This window comes from Acipenser ruthenus, chromosome 24 (genome assembly GCF_902713425.1).
Source record: "Acipenser ruthenus chromosome 24, fAciRut3.2 maternal haplotype, whole genome shotgun sequence".
Classification (NCBI taxonomy): Eukaryota; Metazoa; Chordata; class Actinopteri; order Acipenseriformes; family Acipenseridae; genus Acipenser; species Acipenser ruthenus.
In genome coordinates this window covers 26,447,354-26,472,152 of record NC_081212.1, presented here as the reverse complement: position 1 = coordinate 26,472,152, position 24,799 = coordinate 26,447,354, and the positions used below count along the sequence as shown (strand labels likewise).

Genomic DNA, 24,799 nt, shown 5'->3' with positions numbered 1-24,799 from the left:
GGAGCCTCCTCACAAACGGATCACTAATTAAACTGTGCATTCCATGGCTAGGGATAAACAAATGCATAGAAATCCTCAGCAGCATTTAGTATGTTCTTACAATCTCAACAACACTATTCTCTAATCTCCATCCTGCAAAGAGCTTGAATTGCTGATCGCATTGCTATGGGAGCAATCAATAACCCTTTACTGAACCGCTTCCATTCCCCCCCTCCACCACCACCACCTGAGGCCCCCAAACCCCTCACAGAAGTAATCCCAGGTACGGTACAGCAGGAACCGCTGCGCTCTATTGATCACTAGATGTTTAACAGCTCTGAACGCATCTCCACACGTATTGATCTCATTTCCTATCTGTTCAGTAATTACTCCCCTAAAGAGAGACTGTTGAAAACGAAGCAGCAGTACAATGAAGTAATTTCATAGACATTATGACATGCGTCAGGCTGGCTCTGGTATGTGCTGCTGTGGAAGAGTTCCACAAGAGCCCTGCTGGACACAGTGGTGGTCATATGAATATAGAAAGTGAGCAAAATAAACCCGGTACAAAACGCACTGATACAACAAGAAAATCCCACAAAGCAAATCACCGTGTTTGATTCAATAAAGAAAAGCCATGAATACTTGTACAACTCAAATCCATTGCCTCTGGCACAGGCTTACTGGAGCTATAGAATTAGGTGTGGGAAAATGTACCCAATCTTTCTAAAACAACAGGAAGCATGAAAGTACTGCGGCATCGCGGGAGGATTTCACACCGCTCTGCCAAAAACAAACCCGCATATACTTCTGGAGGCGGAATGCAAAAATAATTGTTACCAAAAGCTTTGTGTGATGTCTCTCCATTTCTAAAATAATCCAATAATTGCTTCATGCATTTCTTTATTCTTTTTAATATTCATTTTTAATTGATCTCTTTGTTTTACAACCGTTCTAAATACCATATGCGAAAGTGTAAATTATTAGACGTTTTAATTAGGTCTCTGTACAAACAGAGGGAAAAACTGGAAATATAAGACATTACACCTCCATGGCAGAATCGAGCCTATTCAATCTGCAATAGTGAAGCAAAACAAAAACGCAAACACATACTTCCTGGTTGACAAAAGTTTGTGTGGTAACGTGGGCCCTGTAACTCTGTAACCTCATTTTAAACACAGTTTGAAACCATAGATGATGTACTCATAGTGTGCTTTTTTGAGAATTGAAGACTGCATGCTCTTAACGCTAGTCCTGTCAAAGATGTTTGACCTGGTCTCTGTGTGTTGCTGTCTCTCTCTCTCTCACTCTGTAGCGCCTGCACAGAGAAAGAAAACTTCTTATTCCCTTCTTTGTGTTTTCTTCATTGATCACTAGGCAGTAAGTCTCCTAATCATGCAAGAATACGCTGTAGGACTCGACTGCAACGCCAGTTAACCCTGATGTGGCGATCACCGTGCAAACCCAGTGTATTCAATACTGAAGCCTCTCCCCTTAAGCCACAGTGCTGAACCTGCAGAATTTCATTTGGGAGTGATCATCTATAAATCATTTCATCTGACAGATGGACATTTCATTTTGTTTCGCTCGTGTGGGAATAGGTCCTGACAGAGCTGGGGATACACATCAATGTAACGACACATGCAATACGCGAGGAAACAGGGCTGCTGAACGTCCCTGTGTGCTTTTAAAACAGAGAAACACACATTTTGGATAAAGTAGCCCAATAGCATTTGGAAGCACAAGCAGCATCTCCTGACTATCGTCACTAATCTACTGCACACCAGGGCTCCATACAACATCAAGCAGGTTTTGATGATATTAAACAGAAGCATGTATTTAGAGATTGAAAAATATGCTAAACTTTTTCAGTTTACTAATCACGGACAGAATGCGCAGATTAAAAAAAAAAAAAAAAAGCATATCCAGGTTTTTCCTCATGTATCTTGTTAATGCACTTCATTTTGATAAGATTGCTTTGAATACATTTCACTGGGCCTGTTTGGCTGGGAAGGCATACCCTTCTGCATGCTGCACTTTATAACTATGTGGCTCCTGGTGTTTACCATTAGAGCGTCTTACTGTATGAAGCAGGCAATTATACAGCCAAAGCCAACAAGGTTTCATTTTATAGTGCTGTGGGAAACTATGCTAAATTTAAAACCTGGCAGAGATCCACGGTTGATAGGCCAGTGCCAAGAACAATACCGTGAGGTTGTGTTATTACCGTAAGCAGTACCAAGTGTTGCTGACCAATGAAAAGACCTCTCTGGGGGGGAATAATACGCCTTGTTTACTTAGGTTTTTCACTCACTACTCCATTAACCACAGAACCTGTGGTGCAGCTAACGAGTGAATGTGCGGCTGTCCTCTTAAAGGCACACTGTCCAGCACACAGCAGAGCCAGCCCGGCTCTGCCTGTGATGACTGACCTGGCTTCGTTGGGGAGGAGGGTCTGGTCTTTTTCCCAGGTGATGAGCGGCGCTGGGAGCCCGTCAATTCTGCACTGGAACCGCGCCAGGCCACCCTGCTGCACCACCTGAGACTCGGGGTGCTGCAGGAACCGGGAGAGAGCTGCAGAGAGAAGCAAGAGGCACAGCCTTAGACAAAACAAACTTCCTGTAGAGAAATGGGATGATCATGTATACCAAGGGGACCAGCAACTGGAGGGAGAATTTTCTAGCTAGTCAAGAATGATTGGGAGGAAGTGGGAGCTCCAATGATGTGTTCAGTGAACCATGTATATAAAAGTAATACATGTCCAGATAAGCTCAAAGACATGGTGTCCACAGATGTATTCTATCAAGCATGGACAATAGAATATACTGTCCTATATTTAACCTGTAGTATAGAACGTAAGGTGGTGGCTGGGAGATGAGCAGAATTACCTGTTTGACAGAAATTGGTTTATGACCAGTTTCTTAAGAACAGATAAAAGGAAATAGTTAAGGGTCCCCATTTTATTTTAAACTACACATTTTCAGTTTAAATCTAAGTGTCTTTAAGAGACACCCCGAGACGATTCCAACGCCTCCAGATCTTCTATCCACATTACTAAATGTAACGGAAGTTTAATACATGCTAGTTTGTGCTTTTGGAATCAAATAAATGGAATCTTGTTAAGTTTCAATTATGAGTCATGCAAGTCTTGTTTATACTGTATTGATAATCACTGATAATGACAATACCAGAATGAATGTTGCAATTTTAACCCTACGCTCCGAATGTGCACAGCAGTGACTCTGTACAGAAACACAGGCAGTTTTTAATCTGCGAGGCAGGACTGGCTGCAGGACTGGTTTAAGTTTGTTGCCTCTCTTGTATTTTATTTTATTGAATTTCTTTCTGCTTTGCTTTAAATGTCCTGCTGTAAGTGAAATGCATACCCTGGTCTATCACTTTGACATTGGATATTCGTTCAGGTGAGAGTCATTGCTCAGTCTTTCAAACAGAACTTCTCACAATTTGAAGGTAAAATTCCCACCGAGGAACAAACCAGCTTGCAATCGGAACATCTGGTGTTCATTCACTGTCATTACTTCACTGCACTGCCTATGGACGAGAGTACCTCCCAAACAAACAAGTCAAATAACCATCAATGAAAAAGTCATTGTATTATTATTATGATCATCTATCTGGATATTTAACATGGTTTCACACACTCCTATTTGTACTTGTCTTGGACAGTGTATGCAAGGAATAGTATTTTTGGAAGGCTTTTTATATTAGTTTGACGTTTATCTTAATATAAGGCAGCTTTCATTTATTTACAAAACTAATACAAGTTATTGCAGGTACTTGCCAACAAAATCATAAATATGCGATTACGGCTCATAACATTTATTTAAATGTGTGTGCGTTAGGCTTTTTTATAAAGGTCTCTGTATACTGTACTGCTTTATTTAACACAGTTTAACTGGAAAAATGTATCTTCTAAACAAATGTAATCTTTACCGGATTATTGTTTTTAATTACAGCTGCTGCAGGGAATGGCTTGATAAAACCCACAATATTAACAGAGACGCTCTGGTTTCTAAATCCCCCCAAAACTGACACAAATGACATTTGCTGCATGAGCCACCCTAACTATTGGCTGTTATGTACACCAGACAGTCAGTAGGCCGTGACGCATAGATAGAGTCTGCTTTCATTGATCCCAACTGTGAAAATGTCACCCTGTGTACAAAGAAGATTCCTTTGCTGATATTGCACGACAATGCAAGAAATAATGAAGGGCAGCAATACCTGACCTTTGAAATCGGACTTCTCAGAGCTACTGTAACGTACTGTGCATCTGTAACCTTGAACAGTAGGCACATAACCAACAGAAAAGTATACCAAGACTACAAAAGCTTTTCATTACATGAAACTGGCTTTATTCTTTACTTCTAATTGATAAAGCACCCCCTTCCCCCACCCCCGCCTCCCTTCAAGATGGATCGTCAAAAAAGCATTGTGAATTCCTGGCACGATTCATGGACAGCTATCAGTATTGCCAACTCCTACGCTGTCCATACAACCAAGCCAGCTTTCTAATGAACTCTTCCCACAGGCGAGGAAATCACATTTACAGCACTTAGGTTTACTGCACCTGCCGCCACACTCCCAGAGCTGAGCATTCAAAATCACAAGCGTCCTAATCTTTTTCAGCTGCACCGAAAACTACAATAAACAAAATAAACTAGATAATTCAGGTGAGAAAAGAGAAAGAATAAATAAACGTGAACGCTTTAGGGTTAGGAATCCATTTTTAAAACATTTATCAATGCGTTAATAAGGTTTCAATGACTTAACTGTTTACCACCATAATATTTTAATGACAACCTACCAGTAGAATGCTTCAAGTCATGTGTACGGGATTATAATGATCATTACATGTCTTTAATTGTTATATGTGTGTAAATGAGGAATGCTTAACAAGAAAAGGTGTGTCTAGCGCCTTTCACTGCCGAAGCTATACTGACCCTTTGGAATCATTTCTTGGATGTACAGTAACAGGGGCTTTTACTCTTTGGTTGGAGCCTCTTTGGTTGGAGCATCAAAACATACTAGAAAAGAGACATTTAGAAATGTGCCGTTTCTAAATCGCATCACCCTGAATCTCTACTTACTGGAGTCTCGGATGACGGCTGTGCGGCTGGCGATGGCCCCGAATGAGCTGCTCACGGTGCAGGAGTAGCTCCCCTCAGCACTGCCCCGCCGCTCCGGGACCCTGCCCTCGCGCACGGCCTGCAGGATGGACAGGGAGCCGTTGGGCAGCACCTGCAGGAGCCCATCACTCACCACCGGCACACCGTCCTTCTCCCAGGAGATGTGGGCGGGCTGCTCCACAGCCGGCAGGTTACAGTCCAGCATCAGCTCTTGGGCGGGTTCTAGAACAAAATGAACTGGACCAGCGCTGCAGCTCAGCTCCAGGGAATAAGCTTTATCTGGAACAGGGGGAGAAAAAAAGGGAGACAGGGGTGGTGTCAGCTGGAAGTCAAGTATGCATTAACAGATTAGTGTATACTGCATTAGTGAAGATCTTAAAACAGGGATAAAGTTGTGCACTGCAAGACTATAAGAGACTAAGCCAAGTAGACAAATCGTTTTGGCTAATGCTAGTGTTAACAACGATGAAGGCTTCAGCCATGCTGATTTGTCTACTCGTTCCTTACAGCAGTACCCAAGTATGTATTAATAGGGATATACAGCTGCTTAAAATCCCTTACACCACCGCCTCTAAACAAGGCGATTGCATTAAGGATAATCAGTTTCCGACTGTGCACCGCAGGCCCCTTTAAAAGCTACTGTGACTAATGCACCCTGTGATGTGTACAAAAGCTGATGTGCAAGACTGATGCAGAAGCCCTTTGCAGATTAATCTGGACAGACAGCTTAGTTAAAGATTGTCAGAGATTCAAAAGGTTCCAGTATACTGCAGTAACTCCTCAAGTTTACTCTGCAACCTGTTAACTGGAATCCTTTAAAATGCTTTCAAAAACACGGGCTAGTTTATAGTGTTTATACTATAAAACATGCCCCACACACACACACTCTATCTTACTCGGAAGGAAACTGCTGTGGACCTCATCCAGGTGATTCTGTCACGGTTCCAATGAAAAGGGATTCCAGCTTCCCTGGCAAGGAGTTTATCAACACTAGACTCAAAGCACATGGCTCCCTGCCTGCTCGTTATCACACACAGTATCACCTGGAAGCGAGCCCCACCTCTGGGCTACAGGGATCTCTATGAGATATGAAGTGTTAAGTACTGCACAGTGCTGCCACGCCTGATATCTTACTGTTATAGCACTGTATCATTCTTTAAATGTGTGATAACCAAGGCTTGAAAAGGAACAAGTGCTTCCTGACAAAGAAACTCCATTCCCGCTATGAAATCCGAGGACTCTCCGATGCACAGGGACAACAAGTTGCATCCTAACTGCAGAATTGCATGCTGGTTTTATGGTATGGGCTACAGTACTGCGACAGTAATCAAACTCACTATATCCAGATTCATCCCAGGCCTCCAAAGTGGAAAGGCTAGTACGTTAACGCACCCTGTGCCACCTAGCCACACTTCCCAGAATGCTTAATGTGTTCATCCATCTGTAATGCGCATGGCATTATCATCCTAGCTGCAGTGTACAGCAGACAAGGGATGAAAACCCCAGCAACACCAGAGTCCCTTTAATCTGTCAGAACAGGTCTGGGTGAAGAGCCGGTGATCCCTAAAGACCAGGGGCAGCCACACGATCCATTCAGAAGGAAGGAGAGCGAACGCTGCAGTTCAAGAGGTTGGAAAGGCTCTTTACAGGACTTACAGTCACTGCAGCTCGGAGGGCTTTATACAAATTATAACAGATTACATATCTGTGACAGGTACCAAAGAAGTGTGCAGAACAACATTGTGTTAAAAATGTCCAAAGGACTCCCAAAAAAGTCTTCATTACTGTAGCCACACCAGTAAGAGCTTAATCATCAGCACCCCCCAAGGAACTTGAAAAGGAACGGTCATAGCAAGTTCCATAACAAACACACCAGACTGAACAAAATCAAACCTATTAAAAAAAACAGCCCTTGGCTGGGCAGTCGGAACACTTTTGATGAACGCCTTCTACAGCGTTGTGATGGAAGCATTAGCTAAAGCATTTGTCTGCTTGACCAATTTTCATGCAGTTTCACCGCAGGGACACCCACTACCAAATATGACAACCAATCACGTTCTCCCGTTTAAAGAAAACAATACAACTACTACTCAGACAACTACAGCTACCAAATATTATTTTTCAGACACAACTGACCAACTTCAAAATCAACATCATCATGAAAAACATTGTAAATCAAATCTTATTTTAAATATTAAAAAGGAGGGTCCCTGAGTGGCTCATCTAGTTTATGGTTCACACAGCTTGGATGGCGCCAGTTCGCATCCAGGCTGTGCAAAGAAGCCGAACTTTGCTGGGAACCCCAAGCGAGGCGTCACATTGGCTCTGACGCTCCCAGGGGTGGGGATGGGAAACCGGCAGGGATTGCTTCTCCTCATAACGCAACAGCCAACTCTACTGGCCAGACACTGAGCACATTCAGAGTGGATAAGAGGCAGGGCTGATCTCTGTTCTCCAGGATCGGTAGCCCGCCCACCTCTGCTATGGATTGCTCGGTGTAAAAGCGAATCTGGCTTTAGGCTCGTGAGATCGGAGGACACTCACACGCCCTCAGAGCGTCTGTGCTGTGTGGGGACTCGCTGCGGTGAGGAGAAAAAACATAATTGGACATTCCAAATTGAGGGAAAATAAATAAAAATAGTAACATTATATATATATAAAAAAAGGAAACAGGAGATAGTCACAGCTGCTGCTTAATGTGCCTGCAAGTCAAACATGACCTGTGCCATTGGAGATGAACTGAGCCCTTTGAAAACGACCTTCCAGGAGCGGTCTGCAGTGACATGACAGGCTGCCTTTTCCTCCAATACCTGTAGCGCTTCTGCTCAAGCAAAATGTAATTTCAATTCGGAGCTTCAGTCTGTAGCAAAGTGTTGAATAATCTGCAAACACTCTGCAAACAAACAAGCACACACACTCGCCGTAGAGCAAAAGCAATAATGAATTGCTGTGAAATGAACAGTGTGGTGAAGCTTCTCTCGCTATTGACTGCAAAACCATATTCCAGACCCGTATTCAAACTGTCAATTGGTAATGCATTTAGAGACAAATGAGATTGACCTGAAACACATTCAGAGGCAAGGTAGTCACAGCCAGCAGGTTTTAAAGAATATGTAACATATTACCTGATAGCTGGGTGTTGCTCCTCTTTGTTTTGCATGATATTTTGGGGGTTTAATTATAATGCATGAAATATTAATAATTTAACATATCACTTACATTTTACAATTACATACAACTTAAACCCTTATATTCTGGATACCCCTACAGTTTGAATTGGGGTCACAGTATTTATTCAGCTATGTGGTAAGCAAGACATAAAAAACCATTAGCAAAAAGGTACAGTAGAAGCCAAAGCAGAGAGCAGAGCTGTCTCTCAAGAGACGACTGCGGTGGTTCTGTGTCCAGCAGTCAAAGAGTTAACCGAGAACACAACGTTTCGTTTGCCGGTAAATGGATGTGAGGGCGCACAACGTGAGGCAAGGCTTAAAAGGTACACGTGTGTTTACAACTCTTGTTACCGGAATCAAATTAAGATTTGTTTGGCTTTGTTTTTTCAGTTTGTACGCTGGCAGGATTCTCGAGATTACAGACAGACACTCTTTCCGGGTCTGCAATGGAAACCGTGCTCCTGGGCTCTGGCCCTTTGAAATGAGACCAATGTGCGCGGCCTGGCATGGGACCTCCTCTTACTACATACCAATCGTTGGCACAGCGGACATCTGTCATGGAAAAGCACAACATTTTGACCCATCGACCAGTCTAATTATTGAGGCAAAACGCAAACGGAGCAGGAGACCTTGGCGTTGTTCCGTGGTACTAAGCAAAATCCTTGAGAGCGAAAGTGCCGTTAAATTTATAGAACAGTACATGAAAATCAGCATTTCTCTCAAAGACACAGCTCTTTTTATATGCGAATGCAGAGTCTGTGAATGGATGCAGTGGCAAGATGCCAGCAAACATTTTGCATAAGCTGCCCTTGAACAGTGTTAGCCTGCTAAATGGTGCTGTTGAGCAACGTGGTCTTTATACCTTGCAAGATAAACCTGACAAACGCAACCCTTTCAATATTCTGCGCAGTGTTCTGTAAAAGTATACAGTTACCCTTTTACAGTACAGCAAGACTGATTTCTGTGAAAGTACAGTTACCCTTTTACAGTACAGTAAGACTGGTTTCCGTCTAATCTCACCAGAGATGCACAGACTATTCCCACATTAACACGACTGCCCAGAGATCCTCCCATGTGGATGTACAGGTAGAGCAGGCTTCCAGTTACAGAGCTGCAATCAGACACACCTGCTGGTATCATGTCCGTGAATCTACATCTCACAACAACTGTTCCCATTCAATTACACTTCATTCCGTCACTACGACAGCACGCACTGTACAGAAGCAAGCACTGTCGAGCTGCTTTTATCTCATTTACATAAGCACACGAATATTGATCAACCAAGGGCAAGGGGAGGCATGTTTGAATCCAGACCGACTGCATTTATTTCTCTCGTGGCTTTAATGTCTAACCTCCCTGCCAGTTAGTAATCTAGTTAGTAAAGCAGATAATGAATAAATGTGGGCCACAGGTACTGTACAAGCTGGATTGAGCACTGTGATTTCAGGAGGCTGAACTACTGAACCAGTTATGATCAAATGTGTTTCTAACATTCTAAACCAAAAGTAATTGAAAGCAACAGAAAATCGGGGATATTTACAGAAACATTTCCATCTGTCTGTTAGTCTATTTGTCACACTCATTTTCATGTAGCTGGCTTCATTTAGGGATTATTGTTAAATCGTGTTGACCTGTTAAGTGTGGAGGAGCCTTAGTCATTAAGAGCACAGTCGGCCTTTCAAAAATAATATACTGGCTTGAGAAGGGAAATCAGCCCCTACTGGTCCAGCCCCATGGCTCCAGACGGAGATCTCTGATTGGTCTCTTGTTTCCATGGCTCAGTTGCTTAGGTTCCGTGGGTAAAAGCGTGCGATTGGCTTTGCATATGAAACGGTTCTGTTCATTAAGTTGATTCCAGCAGTAAGGAGGCATTTGAATTGTGTGTATATATATATATATATAAAAAAAAAAATAGAAAGAAATCTGAGTTGCAAAAAGGTTTTGTAAACATTGCAAAACACCAATTTTATTTATTGCCTGAAACAATTCTTACGATACTGTTAAAACCAAATTAAATGTACTATTTTATAATAAGGTGAACAAAATAAAAATGGTCTTGTATTTCTAATTTCAGGTCAAACCGGCATAGCTCCAGCATGCAGTATATTGCTGTGGCGGAGTGTCCCGCCCCTATTTATTATTATTTGTATTTTTGTTTGCGGCGCGGGTAAAAGCGCCGCGTCTTTTGTTATTATATTTAAAAACCCCGTGAGGATGCATGGCTGATCAGCTACTGATTATTTAACTAGCTGACAGTCATGCATCCTTACCAAACGCGTGCAGACTCTGGCCAAGGGATAATAAGATAATTACCAACTAGTTAATCCCTCGGCCAGAGTATATAAACCAGCAGCACTCTGCACTCGGGGTTGAGAGTGTAGAGGAGAGTACGGGAGAGCGGAGAGAGAAAAAGCAACATTAACAAAACAATTGCTAAGACGTGCTGGATTTCCCAGCACATCACTTACTTGTTTGTTTGTTCATTCGTTTGGCCCTTGTGCCCTTTTGTTTTGTGTTGTGTTAATTTGTTTAATATTTTGTTTATTAAATACGCTGAGTGCACTAACACTCAGCTTCAACCGCCCATCCACTGTTTGGTTTGAGTTACTTCCTGGTCCGTGACGTCATCCACATCACCACTGCGAGCCAGACTGTCACAATTGCCAAGAGGTTTAGACCCAATTCTTTGTTGAGTATTTAATAATAATGCGCGTTTATTAATTGGGGTAGCCACATGTTTTACAACTGCCCGGTATTTAGCGTGGATTCTTGGGGCATGCTATTTTTAAAAATGGCTTGACTGCATCTGGAACATGCTCAGCGACACAGACCAATCAGACAGCTGTGAAAGAACTTCACGTCTGTACAGTAAACACAGCGCGGGTGAAGACTGAATGGGTGTCTTTTTAAGATTCAGACACAAATGAGGTTGATGCAAGGGCTGATACTGATACTAAATACAAACTTACAGATGCTGAAGAGCCACATTTTGTTGTTTTACTAAAATGTATGAGAAGAGATACAGTACGAGAGCTGTGCTCTAATAAGAATACCATGTACATCTGAAAATCTATGCCCCAATATGCTCTAGTAATTTGATGTAGAACAGCAGTGGTCAAAGTCGGCCCTTGCACTACTTTTCTTTGTCCCAGCCCTGTTCTAAATTGTTTAAATGAACCAATTAAACCTCCCTCCAGAATTAGGCAGTCTATAGCCCTAATTCTTTAATTACGCGTTTTTCCTGAATCAAAACTGATTAATATAGCAGAGCGCTTCTCGGGAGCAGTTTAACAAGAAGTCCACTTTTTCCTTGGAAAGCCTCTTCTGCATGTTCCTCCAGCGTCTATTGCACTCGGGAGCAGGCTGCTGCTCCAGCGCCTTGCAGGAAAAACGAAATGAAATCTCCCAAGTATCGGCCAACGGAAATGGCCATTTTATTGCAACAGTAGTTAGCGGTGATCTCATAAAACTGCAAACCGCCAGCACCGCTCCAGTGCGGACACGCTCGTGAGAGGCAAAGCTGCAAACTCTCTGCAACAACCCGACCGAAACTGATGCAAACGCTTCGGTGGGAAGGGCAGGACAGGTCATTGAGAGCTGCCTGTGTTAAAGAAATTGCATCATCAATCACAATGTTCCTCAGCTGCTTTCTGTTCTTTGAGTGCGTTTACAGGCAAGACATCGAAAAATCACAGCAACAGCTACCGAACTACTGAAAAACTGATTCTGTTTGGCGTAAAACTTTGAATGCAGAAGCATGGAAGCATTGTCGCAATCCAACACCATGAGGGAGTTCAGAATAGTAAATCTGCACTTAACGAGAGTCAATGCAACACCCAAGAAGTCATGGGCTCCAGACAAGCGAGGGGGACCAAGCAGAAACAGATCAAAAAGCAAAGGTTAGGGAAAACCTGCCTCAGGCAGAGGGCACTGATATACTGTATCCATGAGCAACAAAGCTTAATGGTGTGCATCTCACGGAGCTGTGCAGCTACTGTTTGTCAGAAATGAGGTGTACTATCCTACTTCTTCGAAAACACTACCAGCAAATATTGAATAGTGCTGCTTTTTTGTATTTTTCTAGTCTCAGTAGGCTTTTGACGGCCACATGCCGATTTCCCCGTCCTCGATTTCTTATTACCTTAACCCTTTAAGGTACAAGTGTTCCACAAATAAAAATACCAACTTTCTTACTTTTGCAACAAGGTCCACGAAACAGGGTTTAAAAATGTGCCGACAGGTTGGATCTGGTCATCCAAATTGTCAGTTTCCTCGCGAGTCACTCTCAATGTATTTTCAGAAGAAGTGCTCAATCCCTTGTGTGTCGGAAGGGGTTAGATGGGGTGTCTGTGCAGTAGGCATCCTGTAGGTGGCCCACAATCACTACCCTGCAGTCCCAGAAGGAATGCCGTGAAGTCAGCTACTCTACATGAGTTCACTGCATGAGGGGCTGCTTGACATCTTTCAAATGGCAGGATGCGTGTGGGCTTATGGAGGAACCCATAAATCTGCCCCCTGATAAAAACATCAGCAACTTTCAAGCCAGCGTAGGTCTTTAAATAGCCTATTAAAAATAAGAAACCGGACAGAGCTAGCAATATCACTCCACTAACAAAGAGACAGCGATGTTCTGCAGTACCAGCAAGCCTGAACAGCAAGCACAACTTTCAACGCTCAATCATATTCTGTGTTAATAAAGTAAGCAAACTAAACCGGCTGCCAGGTTCGTAACACAGTGTCAATAAGACAAACGTTTGCTGGATATATTTATAGTCTTACTCTTACTCGCATCCTTAATTGGGTTTTGAGGTTCTGAAATTAACTATTTATTTGGTCCATCCTTTCAGATGCCCACCCCCGACTACAGTGGACTGAAATGACCCTGAAATATTACACAACATTTCCATAAATGAATCTAGAGAAATTAAAAAACTACACAAAAAATCTAGCACATTCCTCTCTGCACAGAGACAAATCATTTCATTGTAACAGACTATCTTAATAGGAATCAGAAGCACTTAATATAGCTGCCAAGTGACGTTTTCCACATACATTACCACCGACACTGCCCAATCACGTTATTATGTGTTTTTTAATGTTAAAGTGTGTGAAAGAAAATACATTTTTGTCAAACACCACCAAGAACGTTCATCTTTTTTTCCATTAAGAAGGAGAAATCTGGTCTTGGCTAAATCAGTTTTATGGCAACATCTGGCCGCACAGCTGCTGATATCGCTGGGAAAAGAATTAGTTTGTAATTCCTGTGAACTGCTCCAAGCGTCTACTGTATCAGATCTGCTATTTTAAATCTTTCTTTTTATATAGGTCACATCAGACGAGTCTAAAATGCTGCGTTTTGTATTTAGTTTAAATTAGATGGGGGGGGGGGGGCGGGGGGGGGACAGCTGTGAGCCACGGCTGGATTACTTCTTGTTAGAGGCGTTCAAATTAAGCACCGATCTCATGATCTCTCTGTCTTGTATACCAGGGCTGGGAACTGTGAACAAAAACATCGCCGATTGTTCTTATTAAAACTCCACCTCCCTTCCCCCAAACAAGTGGTGCTTCACAGGACACTGGGATTCCAGTGGTAACCCAAGTCAAACTGAAAAGATAAGCTGTGCAGAACCTACAGCATTATGTCAGCTTAGTGCTTTAGGCTCTAGTAAAGCCGTCAGGGCTTGGCGAGTGTTTTTCATATCTATTTTTATTAACAACCAGAATTTTGGAAGATTTTGTGATATTTTCTGTTTTTGCTTTAGAAGCTGGATCATGCATTTGATGATAAATATATATTTATCATTAAATGCATACTCGGTGCAATTGAAAACAACTTTATTTATATATATATTTTTTTAATTTTCCCCCAAAATTGGTAGGGTCATTTAAATTTGTAGATGCTGAACAATAATCTCATTGTCCAGAGATGTGTCTAGAGAGAATGCTTATTGCAACCTTTAAACTACAGTAGCATGCAATGCATTTACTATTCCTCACAAATCACAGTGTAGTCACTTAAAACAATACAGTAGGTAACATCTTACATCTGGTTATTAAAAAAGGGCAGTTTGTTAGAATACTATCTTAAAATGATGTTCATCCTGACTTACACCTACAGTGCGTGGATTTGAACCACATGACAAAGATGCATGGAAAACCGAATGTAATTTCAGATGAGCCTACAGCCTATAATACTATCATACCTACTGCAACAGCATGCCCAAACAAAACCGACTTTGATATAACTGCATTTGCGGTGCAACCTCCTACTGTAAACTGAAGCACAATTTATCAGTGCAGCTCCCATCCGTACTGACGCCTTCACAATACCCCCGTCTCTGGGGATCTCAACCAGGAGGGGATCATTACTAGTCCCATTCAGTTACAGTGAGTGCTGCACTCTCAGGGATGCTGTGGAGACCTACAGAAAACACCGGCGAGCTGCAATAAAAACACATTGTTTCTCTAGAACAGTTTGCACATCTCTGTGATCTGTTGATTGGGCAGTCTGCAAAGTCACACGCCACAGGTCTTTTCTATAGCTCTTAATGTATACCATAAACAGGCTCTTTGAAGGTGGAAGAAATAATAACACACTATACAGGGGCGGTGTACACATGGTTCTGTCCCAGTTAAATTGCACAAGCTCTTATTGTTTCATCATGTCCCCTTTAAATGGTAAAGAGTGAGAAATCATTGAAAGTCTGTCTGTGATTTTCCTGTGTTTACTGTAAGGCTCTCCAAACTCCTGCTTAACCAGCCCAAACCTGTGAACCAGCAACTCTACACGTACACACTTCACACCCACGCTGTTTCAATAAGACCAAGAGGAGCTGACAGAACCTTGGGTCCCATCTTTGTTTCTATGTTACTATTTCATTACCATTTCACAATTTGCAGTAACAGGGACTGATTCATTCTGAGAAGGGCTATTTTCACATCATAAGAACTGAATCTAAACAGATTTAAGCAATTTATGCATTGTTCTGTAAAAGGACACCGGTCATTACAAACGGTACACTATGGGCAACTGATTTTCCTAAAGTTACCTTCGATAAGTGCAGCCCTTTCCTATGGGGAGACTCCTAATCCCACACAAGCATACATACATAAAGTATTTGCCAACACCATCATTTTCCTATATGGCAATTTTAATCTACATCAATGTACTTATAAGACAAGACTGCCCCATGTTTCACTACAGAAGAACCTGGCACACAATTAACCCTGTTCTTCATTTTCACCAGTTAATGTTTGACTAAGATTTGAATGGAAGTTTATATTTGATTCAGCCCTTGACAAATGAACAGCTTCTAGCCTTTTGTTATGCTCTATTGGCCCTTTCTTGTTCTCCACACGTTTCTAAATGGGGTGGGCGGGGACGAGGGTCTTTTTGATCCGGCACTTTCAGGTTGAAAGGACCGAAGCAGTGCGGCTTTTGTCAGGTCTCAGGAAACGGCAAAATTCGGCCCCAAAACTCACAACGGACGCACCTGTGGCTTTTCAGGCAGCTCACAAAGGAAGCTCGCATGAGCCGATAACAAGCTGAATGAAGGGTTAACAGTATGCAAGGGGCATTCAAATGGAGACAAAGCACATGGAGAGCTCCAGCGGATTCAAAGTGAATGGCTAAACTGGATTCTGGGATGAAGCGTCTGTTGTAATAAATGGCAATAATAAACAGATATGACACACACTGATATAATAGCAAACCCTTAGAGAACACAACAGCACTAAGCGCTCTTCTGTGCAGTGGCTACAGGCAGGAGGGGAAACAGGCAGCTACAAAATCAACAGGTTCCTCTACCTGAAACCTTGATGCGGGTCTCCGCTCACACACAATCATTCATGCAAACCTTTCTTTTACGAAGCAAAAACTACACTTCCCAGCTGTTACTCCTGTTGGTTTTGCTGGTTCTTGTTCAGATCCTTGTTAAAAACTCCTGTTATCTCCAGTCAAGCAGACGTTTAAACGTTTTAGAAATGAAACAGAATCAAGCACCTCTATTATACTGAACATCATATACTATAATTGTGAATGAACTGCTATACCACTGACTGCAGACAGACACGCAAGGCTGCCCCCAGCCTGCACTGCGTGTCACACACATACACACGCACACACTGGGTTCAGACACAGCTCCGGACATAATGGATATTTGTAGCAATAGACACAGCTCACCATGCACAGTACGTCCATGGATATACAGCAAGTGAAATATGAAATCAAAATGGAACAGCGCTAGTGCAGAACTGCATTCTGCCTTCCACGTGCATTCAAACTGAACCAGCAACAACACAGGGGTTAATCCTGCACTGTGCTGCACCTCGCCAAAGGCTTTTCTGGCATTTTGAACCACGTGACACACCAGTCAGTTCTCTGGGAATGGAAAGAATGTGACTGTTTACCAAACGAACACTGCTGAAATATCAGAGTTCAATCAGAATAAAAAAACAACACTCACTCCCCACACAGACCATGAAAACACAATTAAGCAATGAAAATGTAAACATGTCTAGGGATATCATCATGCTATACATTTTTAAATCTTTGGAAGATGAAAAAAAAAAAAATTGCATACTTACTATATTGTCATGCTGCCGTCACAAACCCTGAGCAGCACTAATCATGGACTACCTACGTTAAGGCAGCTAAAGGTCAGTGCTAGACAAAAAAAAATATGCTCTACCATGTGCTTCAGGGGATCTACTGTGCATAGTGAATGGACGTTGCTCGACTGGTTAGATGAACAAATGTTTTATTGTATTCACTGAGCAGAACGATTTCAGAATGGAACTGTGATACTGGAGATGGTATTACAAACAAAACTATTTTGTAATACTAGTTCCTAGAGTGGGGAAAAAAAGAAGTATCAAATATTGCTTGTAAAGTACATGGGAGCTGGGCTTACTACAACAAGCTCAATGCTCTAATGCTTTTTTCACGTGACAAAAGTATATTCCACCTGTTTACATTCCATGACATTGATCAGCTTGAAGGCAAACCACTGAATCAATAATTTAACGACACCAATCCATGAGTCAGAAACCTAAGAAGCAGCCAGGGAGAACTTTCAAATGACCCAGCCTCCTCAATCATACAGCGTGTACTGGACTGATTCCAAAACACAAACCTGGATTCTGCTGCTTTCAGGTTCCTACCGACCCGACACCAAAGTTCACTGTGAACATTGAGGAAATTCACTTTCCCCAAGGAACGCTCCTGTGATATATCCTACTGGAAACGGTAGAGTCCATGCTGTGTGCATCTCTGGAGGAATGGGACACACAGCAGTCAGGTAGGGAGAGGTCTTCCACGAAACATGCGGTGTGGATTTCTGCACCTCTGCGTGGACTACAAAAGTCTTTTGTAACAGCAAGGCTGTGACTAACTATAATAACAGATTCAACTTTAAACCCCCTTTGTTTAAACAGTGGGTTACCCTTTAAAATGCCATACACAATAAATCATCTATTTTTTTGTTTTGTTTAAATTTCACTCACTGTACTGCACAGTACTCAATTACAGGGGTTTAGAAAGCATCAAGATAAACCTTTAAAAAAAAAAAAAAAAAATCCATGCAAAATTCTCAACAACTGTAGAGTCTGGGTTAAATGTCTGGTGAAAGCCGAATTTAACATTGCTATCGTTGAGCACACCCAGCCACCCTGCTGCTTAAGTGAGGAAGGAGTATTACCAAACCAGCTACTGCTGTAACAATGCAATTCCAAACTATTTAGGAATATAGGAGAGCCCCACAACGAAGGCAACACACACTATGGGGTTTTCCTCCCTTTTACATAATTCAATTTGAAATAAATCCCCAAAAATGTAGACGAGGAAAAGCCTTAGGACCGCTGAGGTTTAACTGCGTGCAATTACTGCAGCTTTAAATCTTCCTCCTCATTGTGGTTTACAGAAGAAAGACAGAATACAGGTTTACACAACCGCATAATGAAAGGGACCAGACACCAGCAAGTTATTAGCTTGTCTTTACGCACGCACGCACGCACGCACGCACGCACGCACGCACGCACACACACACACACACACACACACGCACAGAGCTGCTCAAAGTCAGGCGGTGCAGCAGAAGAAAATGAAACGGGAGAGCGATGGTCTCAGCACTGAAGTAGCAGGATTCAAAGCAGTTTTATTTATCACACCGCAATGATCAGAAATAGCAGCTCTTTGATTCAGTTTTTACTTCCCCCTCTATGCTTACACTCTGCAGTGTCATCCTGGTGCAAGTATGTGACACCCCATTGAAAATATTGTTGGGAGCGCTATCTGATTCATAAACATCCTCCACAAATAGCATGTGCTGTGCAGCGGGATCTGCTCACGAACAGCCATTCTTCAGATATCTTTAGTTGTTTATCTCCTTGGAACATGCCAGACCCAACCCACAGCAAGCAGACACACTGTATAAAGGGGAAGAGATGAACTCACCTAAACTAGACAGCAAACTACAAGCACAAAACTGATAGCAGCGCTGTACTGCCGTGTACTAGGGACGCTCTGGGACAAACAAGGGCTTTTCAATGCTCTAAAAGCCTTTCAAAATATATTATTCAAAGTCTAATTGCATATATTATTCTAGGATCATACTGTACTGTACTGTACCTCCAGACAGGAGGCAAATGAAATCTGAACTCTGACAAATTAGAATCCAAATTTGTTTCAGCTCTCAGTTAATACATTACAGATCAGCAATATCTTTTTTGGCTTACTGGATGCAGGTGATATGAGGTTAAAAGCTACTGCAAACAAGCCTGAATCTTCTGCACAGGCGTTCCCCATACTGTACAAATGACTTGTGATTTAAATGTGATCACAGTCATGCTAACTGCAACTGCAAGGGCAAAATAAAAGAGAAAGAAGAGCTGGGGTTGAAGTCAATGTTCCACACACATCTGGGATGATGCTAATCCATTTTAAGTGAACAGCTCATTAATTTACATAATGCAATTAACATAATTACAGCATTTCAAGTGTCTTTACATAATTAACTGTGTAGACAACCCATTAGAGAACCGCACAATCCATTTAGCGGTGGGCGGGGGTGAGGGCATGATTTCTACCAGAAGAACACCCACAGCACCTAAATAACATGGGATCAACATGCACTGAAACCATGTGATCGCCGTGAACTATGGCGTTTTCAAAACGTGACGATTGCTCGTTATATAGGTAATGTGAATAGTACACAAGAATGAACAACTCTCAGTAGACCTGTTCAGTCTCTGTTAAGTGCAATCAGTTCTAAGTGCAATCTAACCCGGGTTTTGCAACACATCCAGTGCAAAAAACACACAGATAAAGATGAATGCAAAGGTTGAGCATTCAGAGAGTCAATAGGCTGGATGAATGTGCATGCATGTGACTTCCTCCATGAGAACAGAGGGAGCCATGTGACAAACAGCTCAATAGCAACAGTGGCATTTTGTTTTATCGCCAGCAAACAGCCGCTGACTCCCTTCTCCGAAGCATCAAGGCTTGCACGACTGCAAAAGCATGCGGATAGCGAACAGGAAAACAATCATTATTTTATGGGCTAAAGAAAACACAAGCAAATTTTAAAAAAAAAATGGAATACTGCGATGACTAGGAAGCACTTCAATGTTCCGAGCCCTCCGTATTAAATGTGCATGAATTCTCTGAATGACAAGCGTTTCATTTGATCTTTCAGATGGAAAACAAGCCCTTTGTTTTTAATGGCATGCAAAACTGCCCCCCCCAACCCTCAACCCTGGATCTCCTCCTCTGAATAAAATTCAGCTAATTTCCTTTACAATGCCCAGCCAACATTTTCCAAACACCCTTCTGAGAGTCCAGGACGAGTCCCAGCGTTTTTACTGGCTCTTATAATGGCCGTCAGAATTGCCACCTAAGAAAGAAGCTCTCTGCCTCATGCAGCAAGGTGTGGGAGACAGGGGTTACGAGTGAAGCAAGCACCAGTCGTGTACCGTTTAGTACAAGAAAAGCCTGTGTGCATTTTACATGAGATTAGCTCTACTTCGGATCCATTCCAATTCCAACTTCCACTTCAGCTGATAACATATCCGAGGAACACTTAGACTCGCCAGCAAGACTAATACTCGCCAGCTACAGTACGAGCTTCAGATCCACCAGGCTATTTTAATATCTCCATTACAAAAACAAAAATCCGATTCTGTCAAATGCATTCATGAATATGGCATGCAGGCTGTATGAAAGTGGCAATAAATGTTCACTCCTGGGATTATTAGGCAATAAAACAATTGATAAATATGCTAGGCTGAGTAAAGCCATTATGTATTAAAGAACATTCTACTCTACTTCTGCAGCACAGTGCTGAGATCTGATTGGTTTAATGGAGTACTGAAATGCCCCTACAAGGGGACAGAGAGACACACGCACATGCACGCACACACACGCACACATGCTAGGTAATGGGGATGCTGAGGTGCCTTGTATTCCTGCATTGTGGTTTGTAACTGCCTTCACTGCAATGAGAAGCACAGTCCCGAGAAGGCTTCACCCCATCAGTGCCACTCTCAATCTGGAACTCTAACAGAAGCTCACTGCCTTTACTGCATGTCCCATGTCACAAAACACACAGTGCAAGCCATGTTTATTTGCTGGGTGGGTCCAATTCCAGGTTGCATAATGTCTATTTTTCGCCTGTACACTTTGACTGCAGATTATCAATTTGACCTGCTGCTCGTTTGATTTATGTTAGGAACTAATCTTTGGTTATCTAAGTGAATAAACACAGTTGATTCATGCATGCTTAATATGGAATACAGCAGTAGTAAAAATAAGTGATTTATTCTGCTTTAGCATGACAGATTATAAACGAATATATATTATATATATATATATATATATATATATATATATATATATATATATATATATATATATATATATATATATATATATTTGTTTAACAGAAGATCAGCTGTCGTTTTAAGGTATTGGGAGCAGCAGAATTTAATCCAGTGTAGCTGTGCTATTCATTTCAGGCAGATACCAATGGGATGAAACAGAAGTGGGTCACCAAGTGAAAACTGAATGTAGTGTTTAGTATGGACACTGCCAGGGCTGAGTCAATTCCAATTCCTATTCCCTTTTAATCAATTCCAACACAACACTGATCAAACTTGCAATTAGCAATATTCTGTTTAAATGAGCTTCTCACAGTCGCAACAAAATGACTTACACTGAAGTCACTGCAAGTCAATTACATTGGCTTCAATTCCAATTCCTTTGAATAAATTGAAATTGGGATTAGGAATTGATTTTTAAAGGAATTGGAAGAGAAAAGCAGGAAGTGACCCAAACCCTGGATACTGCACTTATTATTTCTTGGAAAAGCTTATCACATCAGAAAACATGGTACTGTACCAGTAACCTTTCTTCCTGCTTTGCTTCCATCCCTGGTCAAATATAAAGCTTACAGGACATGCAGACCTCACTGCAGGTACTGTTGTAGCAGGGTGACAGCGGTTTCGTTTACAGAGTGGTCACAAACGTAAACAAACTGGCAAGAAAACAAAGCCTGGTTACTGCAGAAGCAGAGAGCACAGAACTATGGAAAAATGCAGTAAACACTAAGGAATGATATTTCACTGTAAAAACTGTGACACTAGTTTTACTTTTACAATCGATTTAATTAATATTAAACAGATTCGTAAATGAGTCTTTATTACAATGGGTCACGGAATCACTGTGTATTCCATCGCAAACGTTTTGCTTACGCAGCGCTGAAGAGACTCGCAGGGTATTTCAATGTATGTATGACCAGCAAGCTCGGTCTATCTGCTGCAGCGAGCGCTTGTTTTTTTTTTTTTTTTCATGGATGTTTTGGCGTTGAAATAATGTGCGGTTATAGAAATCCTTACAAATGTACATTCAACCCGCTTAGAAGGTGCTTGCAAATCCATCGTTAAATTAACAGAAGCGTATATGTTGCAAAACAAGAAAAAGACAAATTAAAAGCATTAAAATTCCAGATTCTGTTCTGCTGTTTGCATTTTATAAAGACGAAACCACAGTTACAGAATAAGTAATATACAACTATATACAAATAAACATTAAAGGATAGCTATTGTGGTCCAGTTCGCTTTTCTTTGTCATGTAATGTGCAGGCTGGGTTGTTCCCCCGCCCTCCTTCCCGGTCTGTCGACTGGCTAGCTGGCTGGCTGGCTGGGTACTCCTTGGCACGCCGTTACTCCACAACAACAACAGTGCTGGAAAAAGCAGCAATCGCAAACACACCCCTTTCTGCTCGATATAAAAACACCGAGCACATGGCATACAATTGGCACAGATTTTCAATTCTCACATTATTATCCGGACACTGTTTTACAAGCTCTGAAGAACAAGCTATACCGGGTGTGTGTGTGTGTATGCATACACAATTCTAGGGTCGGACTATTTAATAATAATATTCTGCTTTGAATCGGACAACATGCAGCTAGAGTACAAAATCCTACAGGATAACTTAATGCGTTCAAGGATTTAAATACATAATAATAATAATAATAATAATAATAATAATAATAATAATAATAATAAGCAATCAATTATAAATCACAAGGTCAAAATGCATAACAATAATAAGCATTCAGTGTAATTTACTAAAAATTAAAACTGTACAAACACGTTCCGAAAACTAGGTCCCCAAACTAAGAACGCGTAATTGCATTCCAAAAAACAAACGGTTTGCCTGACGTTCACAGACCATAAACATGTGGCACAGTGCCATGCCAACTAGCACATAGGAGGAATCTTTAGTAAAACAGTGAGTTTGCACATAAACTCCCATTATGTTTTGCAACAAGTAACAAGCAGAGAGAAACAGACCGCGTTAAGCAATACTGCGCAGCCCTCTCTGCTGCAAAACAACCCCATTACAAGGGGCACTGACAGGGACCGAAAGGGGGTGACTATCCCAGCAACAGAACTCCTCTGGTGCATCACACACAGCAACCCATAAACCTGAAATTCAGACATATCCCCGTTACCTTGCGCGGTCAGAAGAGCAGCGAGGGTCAGAGAAGCGAGGCAGAGAAAGCAGACACCGTCCAGCGCCATGTAAACCCTTTGATTTCCAGCAACAACAAAAAAAAGTGCAAGGATTTTTATTTTTTTATTTATATAGATTTTTTTTTTTTAAAGTAACAGTAGCAGTTACAAGAGAGCCGCCTCTCCAATCCATCGCCATCTTGTGTGAATGTCCCAGTGTGAGAGTTACACCGAGCCAAGTCCCGCTTTAGGTGTCCACTGGAGACGCCTGAACCGCTGCCAACAGAGCAAAACACCCCCCTTTCTTCCTCGCCCAGCAGCGTGCTGTTTTTACACAGCAAGCCTGATGGAACACCGCGCAGCAGCAGCCTCTCATCCGCTCCATATCGCCATTCGATGTATGCTCACCAGTGAACGCAGAAGTCCGTCCTCTGTACTCCGCACTGTGCTTGAATATGTATACTAGGGAACGACGGGCAATGTAAAGTATAGAGAGACGGGACCATCCATTACATGGATATACAGTAGTACTTTATAATTCATGATATGGATGGATAGATAAATAGACCCTGCCTGGAATTGTAAAAACAATATAGAAGCCTGCCTGCTCAAATCCACTGCCCTAGCTAACAGGTTAATAACACCAATAATAAACTCCACCAACAGGTATACTGTCATGGGTCCAGGTAGGATTTAGTAACTGGTTTGCTGGAAGAGGTAGGGGGTGTTTTTTGTGCTCCATTCCCCCTCTTATCAGCTTTCTGGTGAGACCATTGCCTGGAATATGCATGCTGTCTCTCCAGATGCATGCAGGGCTTGCAGAAAGCTGCTGGGAGAGTCTTCTGGCACAGTGCTGGCAGCACACGGGCCGCCCCTGGGCTTGTACAGCTGTTCACAAAGAACACAAGGAGCAGTGGAAACTAGAGAGAGGATGCAGTTGGTAAACTAAAAGACGGAACTGGTTCAGTGGTCTTTGCAAGAGCTTCTCCCAGCCCTCAATACTAAATTTGCATGCCCTGGTTGAAAATTAAAATGTGTTGATACCAGCATTGCTATCCAATGGTGGCGCTGCTGCCCGCTTGGTCTGTGCTGCATATTAAACATGCCCTGAAGGTGTGAGAAGGAACATGGCGGGAGTGAGTTTGGTAGATGTGTCACCTCGCTCTGATGGAAATGCACTGGCAGGGTGTCAGGAAGCCCATTCAGGGCGTTTTTGTTTTGTCAGTGCTATGCTTTGTGCATGTAGCCATGGATACTATTTTTGCAGCAATTAGACAACAATTTTGTTTGCTTGACTTTTTGTCATTGTACTTTCTAGGGCAGGGGTATCCAATCACAGCCCTAGAGGTCCATTCCACTCCAGGTTTAACAGGTGAAATGAGATAATTAACTACTTCAGGGTCTGGGTGGTTTAATTGGTTCGATTAAACCATTTAGAACAGGGTTGGAACAAAGACCGGGAAGGGCCAACTTTGGCCACCTCT

The 24,799-nt window shown here is 42.2% G+C and overlaps 1 protein-coding gene across 2 annotated transcripts in view; it reads right to left on the bottom strand.

The window, feature by feature from the left end:
- Window positions 1–23,742, bottom strand: part of LOC117964298 (immunoglobulin superfamily DCC subclass member 4-like) — a 57,999-nt gene extending 34,257 nt beyond the window's left edge. For both annotated transcript variants that reach the window (XM_058999026.1, XM_058999027.1), the window contains exons 1-3: window positions 23,315–23,742; window positions 5,091–5,408; window positions 2,412–2,553 (exon numbers count right to left, since the gene is read on the bottom strand). In XM_058999026.1, the coding sequence (XP_058855009.1) occupies window positions 2,412–2,553; window positions 5,091–5,408; window positions 23,315–23,384 (530 nt within the window). In that variant the 5' untranslated portion in view covers window positions 23,385–23,742. The remainder of the gene's footprint in view (window positions 1–2,411; window positions 2,554–5,090; window positions 5,409–23,314) is intronic.
- Window positions 23,743–24,799: the final 1,057 nt, after the last annotated feature.